The sequence below is a fragment of the Anser cygnoides genome, chromosome 5, assembly GCF_040182565.1.
Source record: "Anser cygnoides isolate HZ-2024a breed goose chromosome 5, Taihu_goose_T2T_genome, whole genome shotgun sequence".
Taxonomy (NCBI): Eukaryota; Metazoa; Chordata; class Aves; order Anseriformes; family Anatidae; genus Anser; species Anser cygnoides.
The window spans coordinates 37,600,566-37,628,474 of NC_089877.1; the positions used below are offsets into that span (position 1 = coordinate 37,600,566).

A 27,909-nucleotide genomic window follows, 5' to 3' on the forward strand; every position below is an offset into this window, starting at 1 on the left:
TCACCCCCCCCTCCATCACGCGCTCGCCCCCCTCCCCTCCCCGACCCGCGCTCGCCCCCTGATTGGCCGCTCGCCGCGCCGCCGGATAGTCAACATGTCCCGCGTGCGGCGCCGCGGCCGCGGCGGCGCTGGGGCCAATCGGCGGTGCTTTTACTGAGGGAGGCGCCCGCGCTCAGGGCCAACGGGAGGCGGTTTTGTTGGCGGTCGGCGCAGCCCGAGCGAGCCTGCGAGGAGCCTGGCGGCTGGTGCTGCCTCTGAGGGCGGGAGGGACGCCGAGAGGGGTCGCGGGCAGGTGAGGGCGCGGCGGGGCCGCCGCCATCGGCTCCCGGCCCTCAGGAGGCCGCCGGCCAGTGGCCGGGCTCGCCGGGGACGGGGCTCGCGTGCGGCGGCTGTTAGGGCCTGAGGTGGGGCGGGGTGGGGCTGGGCCTGGCCGGCGGCGGCGGGGCTGCCTGCGGGGAGGGGCCCGGCACCATCTTAATGCTGCCGCGGGGACGTGGTGCTGAGCGAGCGGGGGGCGCTGCGGGGAGCTCGACCTCCCCCCGGCCTCTTGCGGGAACGGGGGGGGGGGGGGATGAGGAGGGAGGGTTGGGGGGTGGGGAGCGCTTCTGCCTCGCCTCGAGTCAAACCCGTCGCTGCTGAGGTCAGGCGTGGTGCTTTCGTTTGACCTCATCCAGGATCTTCCGTTCGCTTAGCGTGCTCTGTGCTTTTTTGGGGCTCTCTTTTCGTTTCGAGGCTCCCGCCCTCCAAGTGAGGGCCTCTTTAAAATTTTCTGCTGTTGCATCGGTTGTCTGCCGCACATAATAGCACATTCTCCGTGGGATTTGTTTGGTTTGTTTCTTTAACACCCCTCTACAGGTAGAGAGGCAAGTATGTAAATTCTGGAGGTGAAACCAGAACCACTAGGCAGATTTTTGTATAGTCGTCTTAAAAATTATTTGCAAAGTCATTTTTATGAAGTCAAAATAGTGTGCCCTCAGTACAGCTTTCAAGGTGAGCATAAGTGCTGCTGATGTTCAGGGCTTGTGGAGCAGGTTAATGAGTTTCTTCCTCTTGACTGTTTTTTTCATTATTACTTCTAATTTTGCTTACAGAAAGTGTCAGAGACTATTATGTTTGTGGCTTCCCACAGAGTTGCATCCCAGCAGGTCTAAATGGAAGTTGTAACTTTCCCTTCTGATTTGTTGTAGTTACAAAAGCAGTAACAGTTGTGGGTAGAAGTCTTCCTGTGAATTCACAAGTCCGGTAGTTTCTTGTTTTATATTCTAGCTGCGTAAGTTTAGAAGGCTTTTAGAACAAGAAGTAGGCTTTTTTTAGCAGAGAAAAATTATTCTGTGTATGTTTTTGTTTGTGAGTATTCCTTGCCATTAAAGAAACAGGCTTTTGCTTTAAAGCTGCATCTTTCTGGATATTTCTTGTCCTTATAATAAACGTTTGCTATTGTAGACTGTTGGAAGTGTGCACTGAGTCTAGTTTCCTGCTTTTTTAGGTGCCTAGTGCCATGTGACATTCGTTCTAGACAAACTGCAGCAGACTGATTTATGGGACAGATCGTTGATGTAGTCCCCTCCTTCCCATAAGTTTCTTGTCTGTATTAGTTATGTGAAAAGGGTGAACTGTCCAGAAGATGTAAGACATGAATTTGGCTTCTTATTGGTGGTGGTAGTGATGATAATATCCTACAATGCTCTTTTCTTGAGTTCTGGTAGCTTTTTTTTTTGTCTTTGTTGTCTACAAACTTTGTTGTCTACAAGCTTTTTTGCTTGGAAGATAACTAAGGCAATAAATAGTAAAGCTCAGTGCTTTGCTTCTGTACTTTTCCCGTTACTTGTGCACTTAACTTTCTGTCTAAAATCACCTTGCTTTCTCCTCGCCTCTCTCCACCAGCTTTCATGGAACAGTCCTGTTAGTAATCTGCAACATTTAAGCCATTAGAAGGGAGTTGTAATGCCACTGGGAATCACAAGCTTTTTTTTATTTTTGGAAAAGCTTCTTTTACTTTATTGTTCAGTTTATTTCTTTTCATTTTTCAGTTACCAAAGGAACAACTTTGAAGAGGCAGACCAGACTGAAAGTATGTATTTGCACAGGGGAATGATGTCTTATCAATTTTATTACATGTTATTTAGGTAAATGGCCCTTGTCAGAACATGCCTAATTGACGTCTGTTCCAGTGGAGCTTAAGTCAGCTGCTACTTAAAAATTATGCAAGTTATGGGAGCTTTACTTCGTGCTTCCCAAACAGGAATAAGAATCCTGTCTTCAGCATCAGGGCTGAGAAATAGTTAGTTCCCTGCAGGAAACAGAGCACAAACAATGGAGCAGAAGATTTGTACATGGAGTAGATTTTTCCCATTGGCTCCTTCCCTGGGCCAGTGTTGGAAGGGACAAGACTTTGAGGCTAATTTTTAAGTAACGCGAGTCTGCATTTTTAGTTGCTTACTCTTGCTTCCTCTAATAGTGACGAGGATCATGTAACGTGTTGGCTGAACTCTGATATTAGGTCAATTTGCTCTCTTACCTTCCTAATCATCTTTTTTTTCCCCTGCTTTTTGTATGCAGTGGAAGGAAAGGCTAGTGTCTGCTCTTTTATTTCTTCAGCTATAAGATAGCAAAATTCTCTCCTTTTGCTCCACGGCATGGTTGCTCGCATTGCTACTTTCTCTTTTTATGCTTAGGGCAAAAAAAAAAAAAGTGGGTTGCTGACACAGACATGGTCAAAAGAGCTTGCTTTCTTGTTTGTTCCTGGTCTATGGTGAGCTCACATGTTGTTTTTTTGTTGGCTTTTTTTGCTTTTTTTTGATAGATTGTAGGCAACTATATTTCCTGTGGAATAATCTAACATGTACTCCTAGCTTTCCATTTCTGTCTGTTTGTGAAAGTGTTCCTTTTCTAGCTTAGAGCAGGAATTTCCTTTTTCCAGGTAGGGGAGTGTGTGCATTCTCTGCTACCCTTTCTCTGACTGTCACTCTGGATGTCCTTACATTCTTCTCTAGTAGCTGTCTATTGGAAGCCTGGCTAAAGGTCAGCCTGCCTAGGCGTTACAGGCTCTAAGAAACCAGACTCATAAGAATGATGGAACCTTCTTTGTGTTCTTAAACTTGACTTGCAGACCCATATCTGTTTTCTTGGAAATTTGATAGTGTAAAATAATCTATACAGTATGTAGTGGTTACTATGTCTGGAATGAAGGAGAAAAAAAAAGAACTTCTACTAAAATAGACATATAGGCTTGTGTACGTCAACCCAATAAAGAAGTTACAGTGGAATAAGGTAGGCAGTCTGGCTCTGGTGTCTCTGGAGAGCTGGTTCAGATCGTGGGGGCTGGGGTACCTGTGTTAAGCTTTGTTCCAGCCACTGCGAACGCTGGGACTTCTGCTTCCATGTTTTCTTTGTTTTTTTCACTCCCAGTGAATAAACTCAAGGCAAATTGGTGAACTGTTGAGTAGAGAAGTCTTTCAGCTGCTGTCAAAAACATTCTTTTTGGATAAACAATTTTATTCTCTCTCGTGTTTTGGTTCTATTTATCTGGTAGCATGTTTAGGTTGTCACGCTGTATAGTGCAGCAGAAGCAGCTATTCGCAAAAGTAGCCCTGATTAGACTGACAAGTGAGACATTTTTCTGCCCAGGTGACATAAGAAAAAAGTCTTTTCGAAGTTGTACTTTGTTTGAACTTTCATTGTTTCCAGATCAGGCATAGTAATACGTAGATTAAAAATTCATTATTTATTGTGGTACTGTCAAGGAATTAGAAAATAATATATTTATTTCTTCATCATCAAGCTTTAATTTTTTAAAAAGAATGCAGAACCAGTCTAGGAAACTGACGTGCTCTTAGGATGAAGACTTATGATCTGGTAGAAGCAGGTTATGAACTGAAATACATAACAGGGAAAAAGTCTAAAAGGATGAAATGAAAGCACATAACATACTGTTTAAAAATTGAACAAGTTCCCATTTGGATTGGATGTTATGGGAGCTGTTCACTTTACTGCAAGAGAGTATGCATGATGACTTTCTTAAAAAAAAAAAAAAAAAGGTTTATTTATCTTTGTGTCTTAAACTGTTACATATTTTATCTTCACCTTCTGTTGAGGTAAGCAAGCTACTGTTAAATTATTTCTAAACACTGTATTTCAACTTGCAGGTGGAAACAGGCACACAGATGGCAGATAACAGGTATGTTGGACTGATTTCATGAAGTTCAATCTAGTTACAGGTGACTTCATCTGGTCTTCTTGTGGGTGAACTTTTTTTTTTTCAATGAAGAGGGTATTACCAAATTTGGATAAGAGTAAGGTAGTAATATTTTCTGTAGCTAGACTGCATTTCTTTACGGCAAGGAGAAAACATGCATTTACCATGCTGGAAGCTGAGAATGTAGTGTATTGGCTATAGAATAACTGTTTTGGGATTAACGTAACTAGCGTTGTGTTGTCTTGACTCAGTTTTTCATGTTCATGCTGAAATGCTGTGAAGATGTGAAGAGAGCACTGATCTTCACTGTCTCTCCGTTCTGTATGATTTCAGCATGCAGAAGGCACTGCTTTATTTTCTAGTTTTATAATATTTTTAGAACAAATAAGCGTCTCTTAAGCTGGTGTAAATACATATGAGATGCTGCTCTTTCAGTGCTTGCACTGCATCAGGGTAAGCTGGATAAGTTGGCCTATCCAGTAATTAATAATACCCACCTGCATGTATAATGTTTTTTTCTCCTTTTATATCTGAGGTAAGATTAATTTCAGCAATATCCAATCTGTGTTTTGCAACCTCTAGACAGGAAGGGAACATAGGGAAGTCTTGCTGGCTGTTGACTCATTCTGGGCCCTCTTTTTCCCCAGCACAAGAAGTGAGATGGAAGACACTGGGAGGAGGGCAGGGTTGTTTCTTTCTTAAAATCAAAGTGACTGTTCTTCCTATTAGTCAAAACAACTTACTGTACTAAGTCCAAAGAGCTTAGAGCAGTCATTTAAATTGCTTCCTTACCTGTATTCTTTCTAGTTGTTTTTCTTTTATCACTTACACTAAAAGGATATCTTGTGTTTTCACTTGTGAGTAATAACACTTCCCTGTCCAGGATGACCCAGTACAGGTCAAAGGCCAGACATTCACTTAAAGAGATTAATTAATCTGTCACGTAGCTATTTTTCCATCTTTTGCTTCCTGTTCATCACAGGAGAATTAATTTCATATCCAAACTTCAGGTTTCGAAAAGCTTGAAGACATAAGCACGTCTTCTAGTGGCATACTTGTTTACTACAGGTCAAGTTTTATAAATACTGAAAACTCAGTATACTTTTTTTCTTAAATATTAATGTTTTTACGAAGTGGTGCTTTTCTAATGTTACGCTTTTAATTCTTCTAGTAAAGCAGAAGATACTGCTTCGGATTCTGTGGACGCTGCTAAAAATGCAAGTGACAAAAAAGGTAAGAAGTACATACTAGTAGGTAACACTACAAAGGTGGTGTAAAGCTATTGCCTTCTGTATTGAAGCTTCTTTAATAAAAAAAGTAAGAAAAAAATACACCTATGTAAAAGTTTCATCAAGTTAGTGTGTGCTGTGCAACTTATAGATTTTTTTTTGTTGTTGTTGTTGTGTCATCTCTGATGAGAAGAGTGGTGGGAAAGAATGGAAAGATCAGGAAAGCAAACATCTGCATGTTAGGAATGCCACATGAGTCTTATTAGTGAGGCTTTTAAACTCCTAACCAGAAGGCGTGACATCCAGAAAAGTCTTCTGCCAACTCTTGTGATGACTTTTTGAGGAGTCATATAAGTTGTAAAAGTATCTTGATTATAAAAACTAATAGTTGTCGAGGAAGTGCTCATAGTGCAATCTTGTTTTGTTGTACAAAGCTCACCAAGTTTGTCACACATTTTCAAGAGTAAGACTAACTGGGAAACACTTTTACAAATGTCTTGAAAATATAATCTGATGGTTCTGTTGCAAATTTTGTGGCTTATGAACTAGAGCTAGTATAGAGGGAGGATATAGAAACTTGTACTTTGTACTTTCTTAGAAGGGAAGAGAGGAAATCTGCTTATGTCATCAATGTGTTATTTGATTTTCAGAAAACAAAGATTTGATGTATTTCTAAAGAGAAGAATGCATTTTCTATCATTATCCATTCTTACCTTTCTTAAATCTGATCCTGAGGTAACTTTGAGTTATTAGTTCCCTATAGCAGTGATATTAGAGACATGGAAAATAGCAAGTATTTTTGTTGTGACAGAGTAAGACTCATAATATGACGTAAGTGCTATAAATATATTCAGATTTGTTTTAAGAATGGGTTTCTGTCTTCATAGAAAAGCTGGCAGACCAAGTGATGCAAAATCCACAAGTTCTGGCAGCTCTACAGGAACGACTTGACAACACAGCGCTTACCCCTTCAAGTTACATTGAAACGTAAGTACAGCACGTAATAAAATTCTTGAAAGACTGAAAGCATAATGGAATGATATTACGTATAATTAAGGTAGGAAATTGGAGCAAATGACCTGTTAAGTAAAATGGTTGACTTTAACTGTGATTCAGTGGCCTACATCAGGAAGAAAGTCAAGTTTTAATTTACTTGCATGAAATTTAAAACAAGATGTTGCCCTGTTTAGTGTTTTCCTTAGCTACTATAATTTCAGTTTGAAATATATTTTTTTCCATCCTACCTTGTTTCCTTTGATCCATATTCTGTTAGGGTGTGCTGATTTCTATGAAATTAGTTGTCTGGACGTGGTGGAAAGGTCAGGACCTGTAAAGCTACTCTTTTAGCCCTAGTTTAAAGTTTCCTTTTTGAAAGGAGGATACGCTTACACTTAAAGTGTTGCCTTTAGCAGAAACTTTTGCCTTTATTTCTTTACTGAGCATAGCTGGGAGACTATTTTAATTAAATTTTTAAAGTTAATTTAGCAAAATTTTTAATCTATTAAAGTTGCATTTAGCTTATAAGCAATCTATTTCACAGTGAAATGTTAAATAATGGTGAGGCAACTAGCTTTTAAGCTTAAAGAACTGTTTATTCTTTAGTTTACCAAAAGCAGTGAAAAGAAGAATTGATGCCTTGAAACAACTCCAGGTGAAATGTGCCCATATAGAAGCTAAATTCTATGAAGAAGTACATGATTTAGAGAGAAAATATGCAGCACTCTATCAACCTCTTTTTGATAAGGTGAGAAGACTATAAATGTTTGCTTACAGCTGTGTCAATTCTGTTTGCATATGTGTAATTTTACTTATGCCAGTAGCTCGTCCAGAGAAAAAAGTTATTTTTTTCTATCATAGAGAAGAGAGTTTATTAATGGAGAAGCTGAACCCACAGATGCAGAGTCAGAGTGGCACAGTGAAAATGAGGAAGAAGAAAAACTAGCTGTAAGTACAAACTGGGTAATGAACTAGAGATGCGTAAGATTTTCAAAGTTAATTCTTGTACAGCATTTCCCATTGAAGATTGATCTTTTGGAGAGAAAAATGTTTTACCAGTAATGTGCAGCTGTGATGAACAGTTCCTTAGGTCCTGTGAAAGCTTCTAAAGGCAGTTTAGCTTTTTTCAAGTTTTTAACTTCAGCAAATTCTTGCTTTTGTTTGCACTGTTCGTAATCTGTTAGCAGCATCATTCTGTTAATGGGTTCCATTCCAGTGCTACATGATAACCCCAGGGTAATAAAGGCTGGCTGTTTGTCTGCCTGTTCTCTTTATTTTGGGGGGACATAATTTAGCTTAAATGTCCAGAAATATAAACTAGGCACACAGATATGTCTTAGTTGTAAAATAGAATTGACCTAATCTAGTGTGTGCTGGCTAGTGGATTCTTTCCTCCCTAATGAGTAGAAACTATCTAGCTTTACAAAGGATGATGTAATGGGTAGGCTGCCTTTTAGCTTTTTATTGTGTTTTTTTTTTATGGAGGTGGATACTCACTGATTTTTTTAATTTATTATTACTTTTAAAGAACAGTGACCTACTTAGAGTGACAAGTGTGGCATTCTGTCAGGTTTTCCTTGCATTTTTCCCATGTTACATCTCCCTTTGTTTTTTGTTTGGATACTGTTTTATATACAATGCAAATTATTCTTTGTTTTGACCAGTCTCATGAGATTTAGCGTGATACAGTACTCAATGTGTGGAAGCTAAAAGGTTTCTTAGGCTTTGTGTGAATGCAGCATTGACTGGCAATATTCCATGCAATTATAGATCAGAAACATGTCTAGATGGCAAGTAAAATGCTGCTTCATAGTGGCTAGCCGTAGACCAAGCAGCTGCTGTTCAGAAGAACTCGTGTATTTGCTGCTCTCTAGTGGTGTAAATACGAAGGTGCAATACGATTAATTCATACTGCAAACTCGTTGTTTCATGGGCTAGAGAAGTAACTTGGTCATTTTGTTTTGGTGACGTTTGACATCAGTTATGTGTACAGAGTTCTGCATTGCAAAAAGTTATTCGTTCAATATTAATAATGAAAAGTAACCATGGTAAATCAACTTTGCTAACTATCCTGCAAAATTGGGAAGATAGGACAGTTTCAGAGGGCAGAACTTAATTTTAGACTTTTAGGTAGAATTCTGTCAATGACACGTGAGGCTACAGGAGAGAGATGAATACAAAAAAAATGCGTTTGTATTTTTTCTGTTTGTGGTAAAGATGGACGTGTTTTCCTTTTTTATTTGTCAAATTACGGCAGCTGTCACTTGGTTATTTGGACTTTGTACAAAATAATTCCAAATTAATTGAAAGGAAATCTGAATTGATTGTATATATGCTTATTTGTGTAAATGAAACTCATGGCTATTAATGTCATTTACAGAGAAAATTCAGAGTTTTAAAAGTCCGTTAAAAACAGCTTCAGAGTTGACAAATGCTTTGTACATCTACTTATGTTTATGAAATATATTGAAGTTGTGTTTTTATTTCTTAATTGTTTCTGTATTTGTTTCACAGGGAGATCTGAAAAATGCAGTGGTAATAGAAGAGAAAGCAGAAGCAGAAGAGACAAATGTCAAAGGAATTCCAGACTTCTGGTTTACTATCTTTAGAAATGTAGATATGCTAAGTGAATTAGTACAGGTAAGTTTGCCTTATGATAAGAGTAACTTCTGTCATGTTAAATGGCTGCTACTCTTCCCAGTTACTAGTGAGCGCTTGGAACCTTGTGCTGCACCTTGGTCAGGGTAATTACATCAGCATGGACTGAGAGCAGTTCTGTCGGGAAGGACTTGGGGTGCTGGTGGATGAAAAAATATGGACATGGTGGGCAAAGTGTGGGGCTCCCAGCATGAGAAAATATGGACCTGTTAGAGCAGGTCCAGAAGAGGGCTACAGAAATGATCAGAGGGCTGGAGCACTTCTCTTGATGAAAGGCTAAGAGATCTGGGGTTCTGTAGCCTGGAGAAAAGAAGGCTATAGGGAGATCTTACTGCTGCCTTTCAATACTTAAAGGGAGCTTATAAGAAAGGTAGAGGCTTTTTACTAGGGTACAGCAATAGGATAAGGGATAATGGCTTTAAACTGAAAGAAGGTAGATTTAGATCAGATATTTGGAAGAAGTCCTTCATTCAAGCTGTAGGTGAGGCACTGGAGCAGGCTGCCCAGAGAAGCTGTTGATGCCCCATGCCTGGAAGTTTTCAAAGCCAGGCTGGATGGGGTTTTATGCAGCCTGATGTTGTGGAAGGTGTCCCTGCTCATGGCAAAGGGGTTGGACAAGATGGGTCTTTAGAGGTCCCTTCCAACCCAAACTGTTCTATGATTCTATTGTGACACCAAATCTCTGGGCCTTCAGAATCCCTAACACTATTCCTGAAGGTTCTTTGAAAAGCGAGTGATAAGCAGAACAGCTGACCAAAACTGCTAAACAGGATGCAGGTTTTCTTAGAAATGATCTTGTTAACAACCTCTGTGGATATTAAAATGCAAATTTACAGCTCACAACAGCTGTTTCTTTGTAATTAACTTAGTCTATAGTTTTTTTTCCAAGGGTACTGTATGTGTACAGGATAGGTTGAGTTACAGGAGATAGAGGATAGGTTGAGTTCATGTTAAATATCCTATGTAGTTCTCAGTTATATTAATTGCTTGTAATGATATTAAAGAATAAATCTCTGAAGCCTGTCTTTTTGTAAAGCTCATCAGCAATAAATATCCTGAATTAAGTTTTTCTTCTCAGTAGCATTCATGAAGCCTAGTATGGTAACAATATTTACTGAAGACAAGGCTTAGTGATTGAGATTTGGGAGTTTGACGTGGTATTTGCAACAAGGATTAAGAAATTTGGATCCAAATCTGAACTTTAGCTGCAGTCTTTAAATAACTGCAAGGCTTAGTTCATTCTTAAGAACAGGTTGAGCAAGCAAACTAGGTGAAAATTTCGGTCTTTTAAATATTGCCTGCACCATAAGAAATTGCTTTTTCCTTTTTAGGAATATGATGAACCAATCTTAAAACATCTGCAGGATATTAAAGTTAAGTTCTCTGAACCTGGACAGCCTATGGTGAGTTTTCCCTAGTTGTTTCTCATGAAGGTTGTAGTAATGATGGGAGCAACAGTTCAAACTTCTAATTACATCCTGTTTGGCTGGAATATATAGGGGGATTCTCTCTGGGCTTATATCTTTATGCTTTGGCTTTTAATGTTCAGATTTCCTGAGCCTTTGCTTTTTCACCCCTCATCTTTAACGTAGTTTCTAGATTACAATTCTGATTCAGTTCTGGCCAGTTATTGCTTTAATTTTCTATTTCAAATTCCAAATAATCTGCTCTTTCTGTGAAAGTTATATGGCTGCTTTTGTTTTGTGAGTGAATTGTGGGTGCTACTTCCCACATAATGTGTTTCAACAAAAGAAGAGATGTGACTTCAGTATTAATCAAAAACAACGATAATGGGTGTGGTGCCTATAGGAAAAAAAAAATACTAGATGGTCGTCTTAAAGTGTACCCAATAAGTAATTTAAGTTTTGCCTTTTTTCAGAAACATTCATGTTCATGCAAGTTCTTTGTAGTGTTCCTTTTGCAGATCCTGTGTTTGTCAAAACCAGATTGTTCTGTTGCACTTTTAATTCATGCAGACTATATGTATTCCTTGGATTTCTTCTGAGGGGGAGGCAGGGAAAGAATGGAATTCCAGCCTACACGTTCTTTCTTCAAACTTCATCCTTCTGTCTTTTTTTCCCCGCGTATTTTTTTGGTGGTTTGTTTTACGAAGTTGTAGTCATATAACAAACAGTCTAAAATGCAAGAGATGCTTCATTGTAGAGCTTCTAAGAAAGATAAAAGGACTTTCTCAAAACACCTTTTAAAGGTTATTAACAGCTGAAGTTTTTAGCCCTCATTGTCTTCTATTAGTACAAAAATCTTGAGCCGATAATCAGCAAGGGGGGTAGTATGGACAGGAAAAATTGGAAGTTAAGTTCCTAAATATTGTGAAGGCTGGAGGAGGAGATGTGAGTTTTATGAAGAAAATGAATTAAGTACAAAGTTAAGTACTATAAAAAGTTAGTGTTTTTTTATCCTGAAACATAGCTATTTGGTAGCATTCAGATAATTTGGGAATAATTGTTTTTGACTACAACATTGTTGTGTGTTCTCATTTGGCTTTGTTTTACAGTACCTTAAGTTGAAGACATCAGTGGATGTATCTTGTCTCGCACTGTTCGTAACCTCTTGACAGCATATTCCTGTGATTAGGTTCCATTCCAGTGCTACATGAAATCCAATAATGGAAGGCTGACAAATTGTCTCTTCTGTATTTGGAAACAAAAGGATGTATTCCTAACCACTTCAGTGAAACCCGTTTACCAATTATTTGCGAATGTTGTCTGAAATTCTGACTATTGAAAGTTATTGCAGCGGTGATAGCCTTGTAATGCAAAAAGTTCAAATCACTGGTGTGTAACGAAAACACTAATTCTGCTGGGGAATAAGTTTTGCAACTAAAATAATTATAATAGATCAGTGGTAAAACAGAAAATTCCTAACAACAGCAGTTACTGTCCTTCAGAACTAGATTTACCTGGTTACAGTAATGGTGCTTCCAAAGTGCTGTTTGCTATAGCCTGTATATAAACTTATCTGCATAAAGTTAAGCAATTCCTTTTCTTATTTGCTTTTTTTTATAATCAATGAATAAACTTACATGTGCTTACATAAATGTAATTTATAAGATATCTATCAATTTGGACATCAGGATCCCTTGCTAACACATTCACACCTGGATGATGAGTATGGATATGAGTTAAGTAGCTTGAAATAAGGACACTTATTTTTTTGAACTTCATAAGAGTATCTTCTAATCCATAAGAAAACTGTAGAAATTCATACTACATAGCTAATCTGATATCAAAAGCAAAGACCCTCAAGGCTACTGGAGAGGTTATTACAGCTCTTCACATAGGCCTTGAAACTTTTGTCTCATAATTAGCAGATTTAAAAAGTAATACTGAAATGCTGTCTTTGCAGATAAGTTTGTATTGCAAGTCCTTGGGATGCTGCCTGCTAAGTAATGCCAATGGTTACTTATCCTGGTGATGTTTTGTGGGATTATTTGGGTATGAGAGTGTTAGTCACTGGTGGTGGATAAGCTAAGTTTGACTCTTCCCCTGAGCATGTGTGCCAGAGAGGGATTTGTCCTAGCTGAAGAATACCTCCAAACCATGCTGGATGTTTTGAATTTCTTTTAAAATGGACGTAAAGCTAGAATAGGCTATGGAAAGCTGACACAAATATTTCACCTCACAACTGGTTCCCAGTAGCCTCCTCTCCTTAATATGCAAGCATGTTAGGTTTTGAAGGTTTCTGCTGCCCCCAAACCCATCTCTCTGTGACTTCTGTCCTTCCAGATTTCTGTCATGTGAGGAGATCCATGTGGTCAGAGAAAGCAGATGGTGAGGGAAAACTAAGGGGCCTCTGGGAGATGAGTGAGGGATGTATGTCTTTGATGAACAGACTGCTGTCCCTGGAGATACTTGTCTGTCTTCACATGGTAGACTTTCAAAGAGGACAAGAAGGTCTTGGGTTATAAGAGACCATTTTCTGGCCTATGGCTGAAGAGTGCTGGGGAAGTAGATTCACGAGCTCTGCAATGTGCTCTGTAAGGCTACTGAGGCTAGTGATTTTTGCGCTTAGCTCATCTGTTTTGCATGTGCACGAGATCTAGGTCTTATGGCATGTTGCCAGGGTAGTAAATAAAATATTTTAAGTAATGGGGCATGCTGCGCCTATGCAGTAGTTTTGGTGATGCTGGAGCTTTTGACTTTCAGCCCTTCTGTGCTGTAGGAGAATTGACCTGCCTAAACGGTCTTCCTCCTTCTACCTCTGCTTCAAGTAATGAAAGTAATGCTGCTGGAAAAAAAACACCTTTATGAACCTTTAGTTCATAGCTGATCCTGAGTGAGAAGTAGGCTTGTATAGCTTTGTGTGATCAGTTTTTGAAAGCTTTACAGATTTGAAAGCTGATGTGTTGTGTATGCAATGGTTCTCCCTAGCTGGAGCTTTTTGTTCTCCACCTAAGTTGCTGAATTTCTGATAACAATTTTCAGGTGCCACATGAGGAATGATCATGAGCATGTGATCAGAAACACCTGCTTCAGGCTGCAAGCAGTTAAAATGTGTAATGTCAGGCTTCAGTTTATGAAGTCAGGGTTCTTTTCCAGGACTTTATATTATTAAATAAACAGTCTGGCTCATGGTGGAGTGTACTATTTAAATACAGAGTCCTGAAAAATATTTTTTAAATTAAAAATGTTTGTTTTAGACTTGAAATGTCATAGCATTAACTGCTCAGAGCCGGGGGCAGAGCAGAGCCCAATGGTGTTACTGTGAAGCCAGAGTGACTTCCAGAACAACAGCTGCATCATCCTTGGCCAAGGGATGAAGAATAGGCTTCCACAGAATATGAAACAAAGACTTTTCTCAATTTCCTGATTCTGCTACAGTGAAAGATACGTTCACTGTCAAGTCATTCTTTTTTCCTGTGTTCAGAGTTTGATTAATGGTGATTCTGCTGATTCACTATTTCAAAGATAAAAAATCAGTGTTAACATAAAACTGTAATGGAACTTTCTTCTAGTCTTTCTCATTAGAGTTCCACTTTGGACCCAATGACTACTTTTCTAATACAGTCCTGACAAAAACCTACAAGATGAAGTCGGAGCCAGACAAGACGGATCCCTTTTCATTTGAAGGACCTGAAATAGTTGATTGTGAGGGGTAAGGAAAACTCGAAATTCAAAAAACCTTTTGAAGTACTAGTCGATGTCTTCAAGATGCTGTTTTTTTTCCTGACTGTGGTGATGAATGAAGATAAAGATGTTGCTGTCTTAAACTGGGAATGTTTACAAGGATGGTGATCTTAGCCTCAGCATGCAGAAGTGTGTTTGTATGTGTGTATATATATGTATGTATACACAAATGTGGAGTGCATTTGTATTCCTGTGCCTTTCAAGTTAAAATAGATCAATGAGGTAACAAGCCTTTAACTTCCAGATAACAGGGTAAATTCATTTTAATTTATTTCACAGCCCCAATAGTCACTCTGATAGGTAGCTTTAGAGTGTATTGGACTTGTGCCCATCTCAGCAATTTTTATTCCAGCAATACTTCAGAATCTGGCAGGAAGTGGTCATATGTGTGATCTGTTCTCTCAGCCCGGAATGTGTTGGCTGTGTATTTTGTTTCTGTTAGTCTTGGCTGTGTATCTCTGAATGTATTCAGAATGCAGCTTCCTTGTTTTTTCCTTTTTTTCCCCTTTCTTCCTGTTTTTTTCTGTTTAAAAAGATTTTTTTCCCTGTGTTTTATTTTTCCCCTCACAAAACTTAACACTGAGGAAATGCCATATACTTGCTCTTTTGAAGGTACCCTGACAACCTCAAAATCTTTTGGCATTTAGTGCTGTTAGCTTTTTGAATTGAATGTTTGATTGCATTGAGGCAAAACATCTTGTATGTTTAGTGAAACTCACACCTAAGTGAAAGGTTAGTCCATCTTGACAATAACTTCAGTTAAACAAAATGCTATATATACTTTGACACCCTGCTTGGCTCTAATTTTTTTCCCCCTCATATTAGAAGAGAACTGTCTGTGTTTACCAGTTACTCTTTGCCACATGCAGTTTGGGGTAAAACTGTAGGTACATGGAGAATGACTCTTAACTGAGGTAATGTGCCAGTTTGCACAGTAGCAGAAAGGATCCAAGAAGTTCGTTATTTCCGGCTTGATATATCTTACTGCCAAGTCAGTCTGAGCACACTGTTCTTTGGAGAGCTAGTGCGCCTCTCCCTGGCCGCTCTTTTTGCGCTTCTCAGGGTAACTGGACACTGCCTTGGCCTGCAGTGAAGATAAATTGTGTATTGTTTTCCTCTGGCCTGGCTGTCAGAAGAATTGTTCTTAACTGTTGAGGTGTTGTGGATTAGCTTAATCACATCCTCAGTTACAAAACTCTAGTAATTGGGCCAAAGAGGTGTTAAAGCATGGGTGGGGTGGGGGCAGTGATAGTGCTGAGAAGATGGCCTGTTTAGGTTTTCCGTTAAGGGAAGTATTTGGTTATTTGGTATATCCAGCATACACATAGTACATAGTCTCTAGCAGTATGATGCATCCTAAATATCTTGTCAAGTAGATTAAGATGCCAGTGTGTGTAAAAGTAGCTTTAACTAGAAAACTGGAAACCATCTTTACTTTGTTGCTTCAGCGCTCAGTTCTTTATTTCCATTGATGTGTTGCATTAAAATGCTGTTTCCTACATGTTGTCTTTAGGTGTACTATTGACTGGAAGAAAGGAAAAAATGTTACGGTTAAAACAATCAAGAAAAAACAGAAACACAAGGGTCGAGGCACAGTTCGGACGATTACTAAACAAGTACCTAATGATTCTTTTTTTAACTTCTTCAACCCAATAAAGGGTAAGCTTGGAAACTGAGAATGTAGGATTCTTAAAATGCAGTGTGTTTTATATGTAAATACAGCTTAAGTCTATAAACTGTATTTACTGCATTGTATATTTAGCCTTCTTACTGGAGGAAGGTGGCAAACTGCAGCCCATCAAAGCAGATCACTTTGGTTTGGGGTTATTCTGTGGAATTTGGCAATTAGGTGTGCTGTGTAAACAGTATTCCTTGTATGTGGAGTCTCTTGTAGAATCTCCTAAAGAAGTTGACTTGTTTTACCACAGGATGGCTCCATGCATCAATTTGAGGTTTTTAACATGTGAAGGACTCTTCCAGTTCTGGTCAAAGTTCCAGAGTGTTGGTTTCATTTAAACCTTTGTGTTGAGCGTTGGAACTTTCTGCAGTTTCTTCCGTGATTCGTTAGTGATCTGTGACGCTCCATATACCTTCCTAATTTTCCTGGTTTATCTAATGCTAGCTGTGTACTTACATACTTAAAGCAATTTAAGTGTATTCCGAAGAACATTATATTTTTGATACATCTCCCGTTGTACTCTTTTTCAAATACAGATGAAAGAAGCTGTTTACTTTGGACTTTAGAGATGTACTAAACAAAACTGACATTAGGTCTTGATTTAGTGGTAGGCTTTTATGCCCCGTGTAATCATATTGCAAATCCCTGTTTGCACAGGAATGAAACAAGTGATAAGTAATTCCAAAGTTAATTTGTCTAGTATGAAAACGTCCTTTAACTTAAGCAGTTGTTAGTTTCTCTTATTTTGTTACACATGGAATGTAATGTAGATGCTGTTTTGAGAAAGGGATAGTGACTAGTTTGCCTTGTGATGGTTTTATACTGGCTTTTTATATATGTAAAGGACAAATTCTTGAGGTTGCTGTTTAAGAAGGCTCAAGGCTATGACATATGCTGGCAGTTAATACTTGCATTTTCAACTTGAGAACAGTCAGAACCAAATCATGTATTTCACAGTAGGATGACAAAACCTATGACACTTGATGAAAGGAGAAACTAGGATTTTCTGTTTTTAAAAAAAAAAAAAAAAAAAAACATGACACTGTTCCTTAATTCTGCCAAGCACTTTTGTGACTGCATTTTGATTTAGTCTGTCCTGGATGCAGCACTAGGCCTTTTCTCAAAATATTTTGTAAATTCCTGATGAAAGATAAGTTTACTTGGTAGCATCTGTGTTTGAAGAGAAGGGAGGAAGGTTTATGGTGCTCTAGCAAAATAAAATTACTGTAATTACAGAATTAATGCAGAAATAAGGTGTGTTGCTATATGAGGCTGCTATATGGCAGCTTTGGTGCCTTTATCACAGCACAGTCTTTGCAGGTACAGTTTGTATGGATTTGATTTTAAGATGGATCTGAATTGACTTTAAAAGTTTTAAGAGTTACCTTTTGAAGTCTTTAATCATCCCAATGCTTCCTGGTATGAGAAGGTTTTTATATTATGTTTCTATATTATGTATTTATATGTCAATATTCAAACTTTACTTGAATTTACTGTCTTTTCTTTCTTGCAGTATCTGGTGATGGAGAGTCATTGGTAAGTTTGTTTCTGAAATGGCACAACTGTTCTTCGCTGTTTTTTCTTCACCATCTCTATGCCAACTATTCAGATTCTTTAATAGCTGTGCATATCTTAGTTATTTTTGCTGTTGCTGGAGTTGAGCTTTACCTTGATAAACTGAAAGATACTGTTGATTATACTGTTGATTTCTTTAAATCCTGTGGTGTTTTGCTGTTGCATGTCATCTTGATAAGATACATCTATAACTGTCACTGTTGGGGAAAAAATCATAACTTTTTCTAGTCACACAACTGGTAACCCGCTCTTCACAGAAGTTTGAAGCAGTCTGAACCCTTCTGCTGCATCAGGTGTCAGGGCCAGCAAAGTCAATGTGAGCTTTATTTTTAATAGAATGCGTTTTTTAGCAGGCCAGTAGCCTGTACATAGATGGTAGAAATTTTTTTAAATGGCAGTTTAGCAAATCTGGATTTAGCCTTGCAATATTTCTTTTATTGTTACAAAATTAAGTACAGGTCACCAGAAGGGTTGATGGTGTGTTTCTCAAACCTGTAATTTTTCTTTTTCAATTTAAAAAAAATGTGATGTGCTACAGAGGAGTGAACAAAATTATTTCAAACTGATTTGCTTTACAGGATGAAGATTCTGAATTTACTTTAGCAGCAGATTTTGAAATTGGTCACTTCTTCCGTGAAAGGATAGTCCCTCGTGCTGTGCTTTATTTCACTGGGGAGGCTATAGAGGATGATGATAATGTATGTATGCCCATCAGCATTTTATTAGTCACCATGTACCTAGAAGCACGCTCTCTTACTTTTCTGATTAGACTAGTATGTAGTATTAATCATGTGAGAATAACAAAATCTGAAGAGATTCCTATTACTTGGGAACAGGAAATAACCATTCAATGTATTGTGAGCTGCTAATGTTCCCTTCTGGAAGGGGCTTAGTTTCCAGTACTGCGTTTCAGTGTGCTAGAACTGTTACTGCAGAGATTTTATGCAAATATTAGCAGAGTTGATAAAACTTCTTGGTCTTGTTTTGCAGTTTGAAGAAGGTGAAGAAGGTGAAGAGGAGGTGAGATGCATACTACATATTTTGTAGATAACTAATTACCTACTGTATTCCAGTCCTGAAATTGTGTATGGTACTTCCTTCCTAAAGAGTTCAGCATTTCTGAGTTGTAAAATCTGTCTGTTACTTGTCTTCAAAAAAAAAAACTACTTCCTGTAAGAGCACTTAACCTAGGGTTCTCCTAGTATTTTGGGAGCTACTTTCTGTCACAAGTCAAAATTAATTAGGCAGAAGCTTTTCTTGAGTGCTGCATGATAAGACCCTTCAGTTTTTTCTAATACCTATTACTTAGGTGGTAATGAAATTTGGTTTTCAGTTTGTAGTTGTCATATGTCTTAAGACTGGTTATTGCCAAATACCAAGCTCAAAAAAAAGGAGAGAGAGCAACTGTTAGGGTTAAAGGTTCAATTTAGAGTGAAAGTTCTAGTATGCCAAGAGCTCTGGTCCGTTTACTGCAGTGTTGTATGAATACAAGCATACCGTGAAAGGTTTTGCACAAAACCACTAAATGATACCACACTTGAATAAACTAATATCCTTGACAGGTAATTACACTTTTAGTTTACTATGTTTGCTGTGGTGTTCTTGCTGATTGGTTAAAGGTACATACCTGAATGTCATCAAGCTCACCAGAGTAGAGTGCATTAGAAGTTACTGAGCTGGTGGTCTGATAGGAGCTGGCAGCTTTCAGACTGCAGTTGCTTTTCTCTTTGCAAGTTGTAATACAGACTTCTGGGCCTAGGCTATTGAGGACTAAACATTTATATTTTTAAGCTGGATCGTGATAGAAATGTACATATATTTTTAATCTGTACAGTGCCAGATACTACTACTTGGATATAGGCATGTGTACAACAGTACAAAAATACTGCTAAACCCTGTAGAGGAATACCTAGTCTGTCCACAGTAGTCCAAATAAATGGAGAGACTCTTGGAGGTGAAAAAGAACAAAGTTAGACACAGATAGTGCTTACCAGAACTGCAAAATTCCAAATAATGCATCAGGTAGAACTTCAAAAACCGCTAGGAGACTGCAGCGACTTATGTAGGAAAGTTTCCTTAAGTCATGCTGAATCTTGTAAATCTTGTGTTTTCAATCTTCTTTTAAAGATTTTGCTTTAAGATCTAGAAGATGCTGAATTCTTTTAATCAAGCCAAAGTAGTTTTAATGTTGACTGCTGAAACACTCTGGAATACAGTGGTAATACTTGCTATTTTGTTTTTTCTCCATTGCAAAAAGTTGCACTTTTAACCTGTTTTAATTTCTGTTAGTTTATCTCTATTTTGTCATAGGAGTTGGAGGGGGAAGAGGAGGGAGAAGAGGAGGAAGATGCAGAGAGTGATGCTAAGGTAAGGATGTTAGTATGTTTATATGTAGTACACACTATAACCCTGAGCAATATAATTAAGATTATAGCAGTTTGAAAATATTAACAAATTGTTTTTTAAAAAAAAAAAAGCCTACCTCCTGACTGCAGTGTTTTTGTCTTCCTCAGTACTTAAATTGCTCTTAAAAGAGAAATTTAAGTTTGGATAAATATAAATTAAGGTAATTTCTTAACTTTCTGCCTTTTACCTCTTAGCGACACCTCTGTGTAATAAGTATATCTATCTTCCTTTAGAAAGGTCTTATTTCAGATATTTTTCTGTGGTTGGACTTCAACTTGGAATTAGTCTGACAAGTCTCAACTAGTTTTCGTTTATTTACTTTCTTTGTTAGAATTGTTCTTTTTAGTTGTTATAATGGCTGCAGGTTGGACTCCACGTGTCCGTGCTCAGCTAGGATTCAAAAAGTTAGTCCCCACCTTTTGACTTTTAAACGTTGTGTGACCTGTTTTAAAACTCAGCCTAAGGCCTAGTGTTCCTTCTGATAGGTATTTTTCAATCCTTCAGTTATATTAAAGTTAATACTTATATTTAGTGAAGCCAGGACAATGATAACAAAGACTTGTACTTATTTAGTTCTTAAAACATCAACTTTTAATCTTTTCTAACGGCACAGATGAAAAAGTGAAAGGTATGCAAAACTACTTGATCTGTGGATGAAAGTCTTACAGCAGCTTAACGTGTCACTTTTCTGACTTATGTAGTTAATATACATTGTATTGTTAGTACATGTTTTTTGTCTCCATATCAAGATTTGAGCTTACTTTTCTGTATTGAGAACTGCTGTAAAGAAAGTCTGTCGTGAGGAAAGATTGATCAAACAGGATTCGTATGACAGAAACGAATGTTCTTACTCTGTTCTGAAGGATCAAAATGCAGTAGTGTACCTGTAATGGGAAAAGGTGGGACAGCTGAGAAACAAAATGTTAGTTCTGAGTCAAAGTACATTCATGCTAAGTAAGATCCTTTTAATGGCAGAAGTGTGAAATCTATTATTCTTTAGAAAGAACTTCTAGTACCTTGGAAGGTTATAGCCGTTGCCTCCTGTATTATTTTGTACATTTCACTTTTCATTCATGCTGACAGTTCCTTTCAATTTTTTCCCATTTAGGTGTAATTTAAGTCTGTTTATCATTCATACATTTCTAGGTAAGGTGGAATTCCATTCATACCTAACTTCCAAGAAGTCCCATTGTAGCCATGCAATGTAGTTTGTTTGCTAGTCTTTTGATTTTTGTTTTCCTTGTATGGGGAAAAGAAAATGGGGAATGGGGACTTCAGGGTTTAGTTTTTATTAGTAGCTCAGAAAAAGATATGCATACAGAGATTGATGCCTTTAAATCATATAATGAAAGTAGATTTTTCAGAATGACCTCTTTGCCTTCCTGGCACAACTTCTGCTTTGCTTTTGTAGCAGTCAAGCTATTTTCTGTACACGTGATAAAAGATACTGAGACTTGTCAGACTTCATTTTTCCTTGTTTGTGATTTGATGTTGCACCTCTTTACTGTTTCTAGCATACTTGCAAATTCCTAAATATCTCCTCTGCTCTCCTTGAGAACTCTTGTAAGTCATTGACTTATTGGTATGTCCTTTCCAACATTCATTCTTACACTGCCTGACAAGTTCAGTCGGTTGCTCTGAAGAGGCCTTTTCTTTAGCACTCATGCTTCTGAGTAGGTTTTGTTCTCCTGCTCATTTTTCTCCTTTTATTTAAAAGGAAAGAAAGTCCTTCTATTGTATACTGTCTCTCACCTTTCTTCCCATGCTTCACAGAGAACACTGCCTGCAACAAGCTCCATGCTTCTTTTCCTGTATTCTAGGCTTCTGTGTTTTTCTTTGTTACTTACGTGAAGCTATATTCTTCTTAGTTCTTTTCTTCCCCTCATAAGCATTGCTCTTCCTTGTTCAATTCACTTAAGCTGTGTTTATTTCCAATCTGATGTGCTTTGAAAAGCCAACCACCCTGTCTCAACGTACTTGCACTGTTTATTCACGTGCTGTAGTAGAACATTCATTTGTCATGACAGCTTACATGTCATGCTGCTGCAGTCTTACGCAACTGTCTTCCCTTATTACAATTAAAAATCGTTAGCCACTGTCTTCAGTTTTTCAAGTAAACTTGGAATTCTGGTTTTGCCTTTTAAAGGTCATGCCCCCTAATTCTGTCTTCCATTGCTGCCTGTGTTTACTGGATCTGTCTCTCCTCATCCACTGCCCTTCTTTGCCTTTCAGTTTCCCCCTTCTCTTGTGTTATATCTAGAATAGTTTTCCTTTTTGTGTACGCAAAAATAATGGTCCTTTACTCTGTTTTTGTTTCATATCCAGTTTTGCCTCTTCAGTCACTTCCATGTTACCTCCTCCTTTATTGTTGTACTTCATTTGCTTGATAAATGTCAACACTTTTCTCTTTGCTTTGTCACCTCTTCCTCCTTCCTCCCTCACACTCCTGACAGATTAAAGTACATTTGAGTTGTTCAGTTAGAACCAGGTCAGTATCATTATACAAAAGACATAATGCTGTGCTATGTGTAAGTTGTGGCTTTGGAAGACTGAGCAGTCATATGATTGAAAGTAGCTTCAGAAGATGTCAATATTATGTAGCTTATTTTGACAAGTGTATTTTTCTGTGCTTGCATGCCCTGTTGTTTAACTGCCTTTTTCATGTAACTGATACTATGCTTGAATAGAGAATTAGTTGACTGGGTAATGCAGAACACCAGTTTCAATTATGAGCTAAAAATCTGCTGTTAGAGAGAGACTACTCCTGCTTCAGGGTGCTTAGTATGTCTTTCAAGTAACAGTGGCTGAAGGGCTTGTCAGCAGTGAATTTATTTTCAGAACCTTTTGTAGGGTTTTCTCCGTTTGCGGAGAAAGCAGTTCAGACCTCATGCTTGCTTAGCTCCAGTTAGCTGTGAATTTGTTTCCCGCGTCTGTTTGATCTTGCTTTTTTTTCTCAAGAACATATGTTAGAAAAGGAACAAAGATAAGCTTTATCTCTGACTCCTAACTGGAGTTTATTTCATGCTAAAAACACTTGAAATATTGAAAGGCTTTCTTCCTTGTGTGCTAGAAAGGCATCGGCTTTAGTGCCTACTGACTGCGTTGATCCCACGGTTGTTGGCAGCCAAGTGTGTTTGGGAGTCAAAGATCTAGATGGGCTGCTTGTGCCTGCACGGCTGCTTTAGCAGATGGAATGCTTGTGTAAAAGAAGCTTCCCAAAGTGATCTGTAAAAGTAAGGAGGTGAAGGCTTGATTTTTCTTTTATTCAGCTAGGAATATATCCTGCCTAATCTGTTTAAACAGTGAGGATTAAAAGGAGTTCAGTGTCTCTTTTTTTAATAATAACTTTACGCAAAAAAAAAAAAGATCTGGCTTGAAAGGTAAATGCCATGGGTACTTTGGATGTATACCCCCGTTCTCTAGGACACCAAATTAATTGGATGGCTGGAAGGGAAGCAGTGGGCTGTGTGTATGAAAGCTATGGAAGCAGTTTGTGGAGAGAGATTCATACTACTTCAGACCTGCTTTTCTTTTTCCATTTTAGCCCTCTCATCCTGCAAATTTTAGGTGAAACTTCCTCATGAAATTCAATGCATGTCCTCTGTCCATAAGCAGTTGATACAGTTCAGCTGATCTGGTTGCTGATGTCTGAAGAAGTGGTCTGTATATAGGCTAATTAGCTGAAGCTTCTTGCATTTATCTCCTGGGTAATTAAATCCCAGAAGAAAAATGTTGAGGTCCATTGTAGCAGGAGTATTAATTTATTTTTTCTGTTTCAAACAAGTGGTGCTATAAACAAGAAGCAGTGACACACAAGCTTTACATATAGATACTTGTTAATGAAGGAGTTAAAAATTAATAAGCTTAAGAGTAAGTGGGAGTCTCACTTAGCTTGTGTATCTCAATTGGAACAGTTTCTCAAGCTGGAATCAAGGCCTTAGAGCAGTTTAAACCGCTGCTTGCATAGCATAAGTAAATGTTCTGAAATAATTGCCTTAAAAACATTAAAGTAAAAAGTTCTGCCACAGTTCATGTGAATTTAAGTCATTGCTCAGGACTTATATAGAGAATTTCTTCAAGACAACAAGAATTCTTATTTGGCTCTGTAGCAATAATGGTGAATCTCAGCTTGTTTACTGATATATTTATTTTAAAATGAGATAAAATTCCTCCATCTTTGCTAGTTCTAGTCTTTCCTTTTTGGTCTTCGTTGCCTTGCTGACACACTTCACCAACATTTTTAAGATACCTTTGAAAGTTAATTTAGGAAAATGTAGCGTGAATGGAAATCTTGCTACTGTGGAGGAAATAGAGCAGGGTCTGTTCAAAGCTGCTAAGTGAATTTTGGTAGTGGTTGTCTGTCCAAATGTCACCAGCAATCTGGGCAGCATGGGAAGAGCAAGCTCAAACTAACAGCCATGCCTGAGGGAGTATGGATGTAGTATCTCAATCACTTACAACCTAGGTCCTGGACCTTTCAGGAGCTGTTACAGGCCAAAAATTAAATTTCAGCTTTCATGTGTCTGATGGGGAAACGGTAACTTTTGAAGAAAAGCGTAGTCATCAACCTGTGCCGTTGCATCTCACTGTCTAATCCTGAGGTGTGAGGCTGACAGGTAAATGCAGGCAATGTGGAACTCATGCTGGCTGGCTCAGTGGGAGTAGTGCTGTGCTACTGCAGTAGGGGAAGCAAAATGATTATGTTGGAAACTTGATCTGAGATACTACTTTGTTACTTATGCCCAGCTTAAACAGTTAATGTGTATTGTCAAGATAGATATGCCCTCAACTATAAGCCAAAAGTAGTATAAAATACTGATATTTTTTCTTGAAAGCTTCCAACAACTGACTTGTACCTGACGGCCTCTTAAATTGTATATTTTTTTTATATGAGAGCTGTAGTCAACACTGAAAGATCCTTAAAAAGGAACTTTGTAGGTCCTGTGATGCAGGTTTTAATCACACAATTTAAACGCTTACACAGAAATAAAGTATGGAGAAGAGATGAAATTTATTAGCAAATATAAGGGTTTTAGTTGGCCATTAAAATTTGGCCAAAATGGTTGCAATGGTCAACCTAAATGAGTCTGATTTCCTATTACAGGTGAGTAGAAAGGAAGGGATGGAGGGAGATGAAAAGCTTTTGAAGTAGTTTGTAAATAATTGGTTTGTTACTTGATTACAGCTCTTAGCCAGAGGCTGTGTGGTGCTATGCACTACTCTATTGCCACATTCAAATACAAAGTAGCTGTAAGAAAAAGGCATTTCTGAATAACTTCTTGGTTAAAAAATGCTGGGTGTTTGTTGCCTGCCTCTAGTGGAAATGACTAGCATGCAGCAATTAGCAGTGGCAGTCAGATTTTTTTGAGAAAGAATACCTTTGTGCAAACTTTTCTTCTTGAAAAGAAGGATATTCATGCTGCATTCAGTGCTGGATCAGTGCAAATGAGTTCATGTTTTTTGGGAACTCAGGCAGATGAGAAAGTACAGAGTTGAAGTTAGCCAGATGCACTGGGGGAGGAAAATGACAAGGAAGGAGTCTGGAACATTTCTAGCATATCTGTGCAAAAAAGACAAAATTAGGCTGCAATCTAGACTTCCAGTGGGAATGATAGTGACCTCTAGCCCTATACGGTTTAGGTGGTGAAGGGAATAATTGTCTGGGTTTAGAATAGCTTCTTCAGGACAAACTTTCTGATAAAGTATCTTAGTTGCATCTCTTACTCCTCTTCTACAAGCACAGTGCTTAAATTGTCTTAGCTTTTGGTCGCTTTATGCATGATGAACTCTTGCATGTCTGCTTCTTTTGCATCATTAAAAAGTTCCTCTTTAGGATGGTTACCCAGAAACAACTTATTTTGCAGTTGGTGGCATTCAAGGTGTCATATTTTATAGTTTTATTTTTCTTTACTAGAATTCAGCAGGTTTCTGTGACTTAGATTTTGTTTATAATAAACTATAATAAGAACAGTAAAGGGAGAAGCGAACAGGAAATACGAGTAAATTCTTCTGCTTTCTAAGAACACTTTTACAACAGCAAAAACCAAGCAAGATGTACAGTGTAAAACCTGAAGTTCTTAGCTGTTGGAGTACTTGTTCTTTCCCAAATACACTTCCTTTTGCCAGAGGGGAAATAGTTTTACTCCCTAATGAAGGTGTTTCTGCTTTTGCATACTCAGATTAACATATGGACTTCTTGCCCAGTGTTAAACTATTGAATAGTTGCATACTGGTGATGCAGAACCTACACCAAATCAACACGCTAATTACATTTTTATCGCCTTTGCAGAAAGAGCAAGTAAAAACTCAATCATGCTGCAAAAATAAGCAGCCTGACTTCACTGCCTTTGTCCCTCCTCCAAGTTGGTGAGGAGGTGCCAGTTTATTGTTAGACGGTTTAACATGAACTGAAAGTCAAACTGAGCCTTTGGATGGGGGAGTAGAAAATCACTTGTTTTCTGGTTTGTTTGAACCTCAGCCTACTGGATGGAGTTTAGAGAATGCAAATACAGATTAAAAAATAGTATGAGGTACCAAGCAGTTGGAAGGAATTAAAAAAAAAAAAAAAGCACTGCTGCTGAGGCCTTTATGATCTAACCCAAGTTTACATGTAGCTTGCCTTATATGTTAATGTTCTCTAGCTAGCTTAAAACTGCATAGACAATTTATTTTATTCATTGAAGTATTTTATTTATTGTATGCCATTTTGATTTTTAACTGTTTTTTTCTTTTTCCATTTATACAGAAAGATTCCAGCCAACCTGCTGAATGCAAACAACAGTAATAAGGAAATACCACTTCAAAGTGATATTTGAACAACTTGTAACAAATACTTGGATACCTGGCCTGCAGTTCAGGATACTTCATCGCTGCAGCACAATCTTATTAACAATGCTTAAAATTAATTTGTTTTAAGATGCATGATTTTCACTAACTTTTCTTTTATTGCTTAACATGTACAGTGGCAACTTCAATGCATTTGGGAAATAAGAGGTTTAAATAAAGCACACTCTACAGCCGTTGGTACACTGTAGCTAAGTATGTCAGTAGGCCTTTAGAGCCTTTTGCCCTATGCATAGGGGAATAGTCCAGACTACCAAGCGAAGATTATCCATTTTCTTGTTAAAACCTTGAAAATTGTGGAATAGCAATGTGCTGAGAAGCTAAAGTAAATGGATTACGTGTATGGTAGCTGAAACGGATAGAGCAATATGAACTCTTTGCTAGTTCCCTTCCCCCCTTTTTTAATGTTTCTTGCAACCTACAAATTGAACTAGTGCTTGAGCAGCTTTAAATGTCATATTTATTATCTCAGTAAAACCAATTGAAGTAATTTTACTTCATTGAAGGGGGTGTCATATTTGAGACTTAGTTGTTCATCTTACTATTTATTTATTCATGTTTGTAAGTACTTTGACAGAATTAGTGCTTTTTAATAGTTTTTAATATACTTGAAAATATTCTTCCTGTTTTGCATAAAATATGGGTACTTGTACAACAAATGATTTGAATTGGTCTCAATGTAGTAGTCTAGACAGAAGAAACGAACTCTTATCAAAATGACAACTCTTCTGGATGAAGATCAAAATGTAAAGGCCAAACTTGCTGTCAATGGAAGTGGGTTGCAGCCAAAGAACCAGAAAATTTCCAGTAGTCTTATTGCTTAGTGTCCAGCATGGAAGGACCTTTCACTATGAACACGGAAGTTTAACAAAATTCAGTTCAATAAATCTGAAGTTTTGGTGTCTTACTTGCAACACTGAAATTATTCCATTCCACAATTTGTTTTCTTAAAGCTCTGAAGTCTTCAAAACTACCTTTTGTTGTTGTGCGGCACTTCAGGTACATGTTTCTAGTTTCAGCATCCATTGCCAACCACTGGCAGCAGTTGAATAGCAGCTGTATCAACACTGTGACCAGGCATGTAGAGTGCTCCAGCCTTACCTTACACATTTGTAACTTAATACAGTGTTTTCAATTTGTACAGAATAGATAGAATATTCTATTAAAGTTGTGAAACATGAA

General features: G+C 38.0%; 1 protein-coding gene and 2 non-coding genes across 9 annotated transcripts; all 3 read left to right on the top strand.

Annotated features, from left to right (window-relative positions):
- The first annotated feature begins 124 nt into the window (after positions 1-124).
- NAP1L4 (nucleosome assembly protein 1 like 4) lies at positions 125-27,909 on the top strand. Of its 7 annotated transcripts, none has more exons than XM_048066690.2 (17): positions 128-292; positions 2,031-2,071; positions 4,146-4,177; positions 5,367-5,428; positions 6,312-6,411; positions 7,027-7,168; positions 7,282-7,368; positions 8,935-9,060; positions 10,410-10,481; positions 14,054-14,193; positions 15,739-15,884; positions 17,417-17,439; positions 18,057-18,176; positions 18,469-18,498; positions 19,789-19,845; positions 20,993-21,030; positions 26,630-27,909. In XM_048066690.2, the coding sequence occupies exons 3-16, from the start codon at positions 4,164-4,166 to the stop codon at positions 20,996-20,998; spliced, it is 1,125 nt and encodes a 374-aa protein (XP_047922647.1). In that variant the 5' UTR covers positions 128-292; positions 2,031-2,071; positions 4,146-4,163; the 3' UTR covers positions 20,999-21,030; positions 26,630-27,909. The 7 variants fall into 7 exon arrangements, 5 of the variants coding, with proteins under 5 accessions (XP_047922646.1, XP_047922645.1, XP_047922647.1 ...); XR_007164366.2 differs by having other exon boundaries at positions 129-292; positions 19,768-19,845; XM_048066688.2 differs by lacking the exon at positions 20,993-21,030 and having other exon boundaries at positions 127-292.
- Positions 7,582-7,710, top strand: LOC125183136 (small nucleolar RNA SNORA54). The gene has a single exon (XR_007164370.1). It is a non-coding gene; the product is annotated as a small nucleolar RNA SNORA54 (small nucleolar RNA).
- LOC125183137 (small nucleolar RNA SNORA54) lies at positions 11,631-11,747 on the top strand. The gene has a single exon (XR_007164371.1). It is a non-coding gene; the product is annotated as a small nucleolar RNA SNORA54 (small nucleolar RNA).

Bases quoted from the DNA above. Each gene is read 5' to 3' on its own strand.
- NAP1L4 (XM_048066689.2), top strand. The intron at 10,482-14,053 runs GTGAGTTTTCCC...ACTTTCTTCTAG, and splicing joins CTGAACCTGGACAGCCTATG to TCTTTCTCATTAGAGTTCCA. The intron at 18,499-19,788 runs GTGAGATGCATA...ATTTTGTCATAG, and splicing joins GTGAAGAAGGTGAAGAGGAG to GAGTTGGAGGGGGAAGAGGA.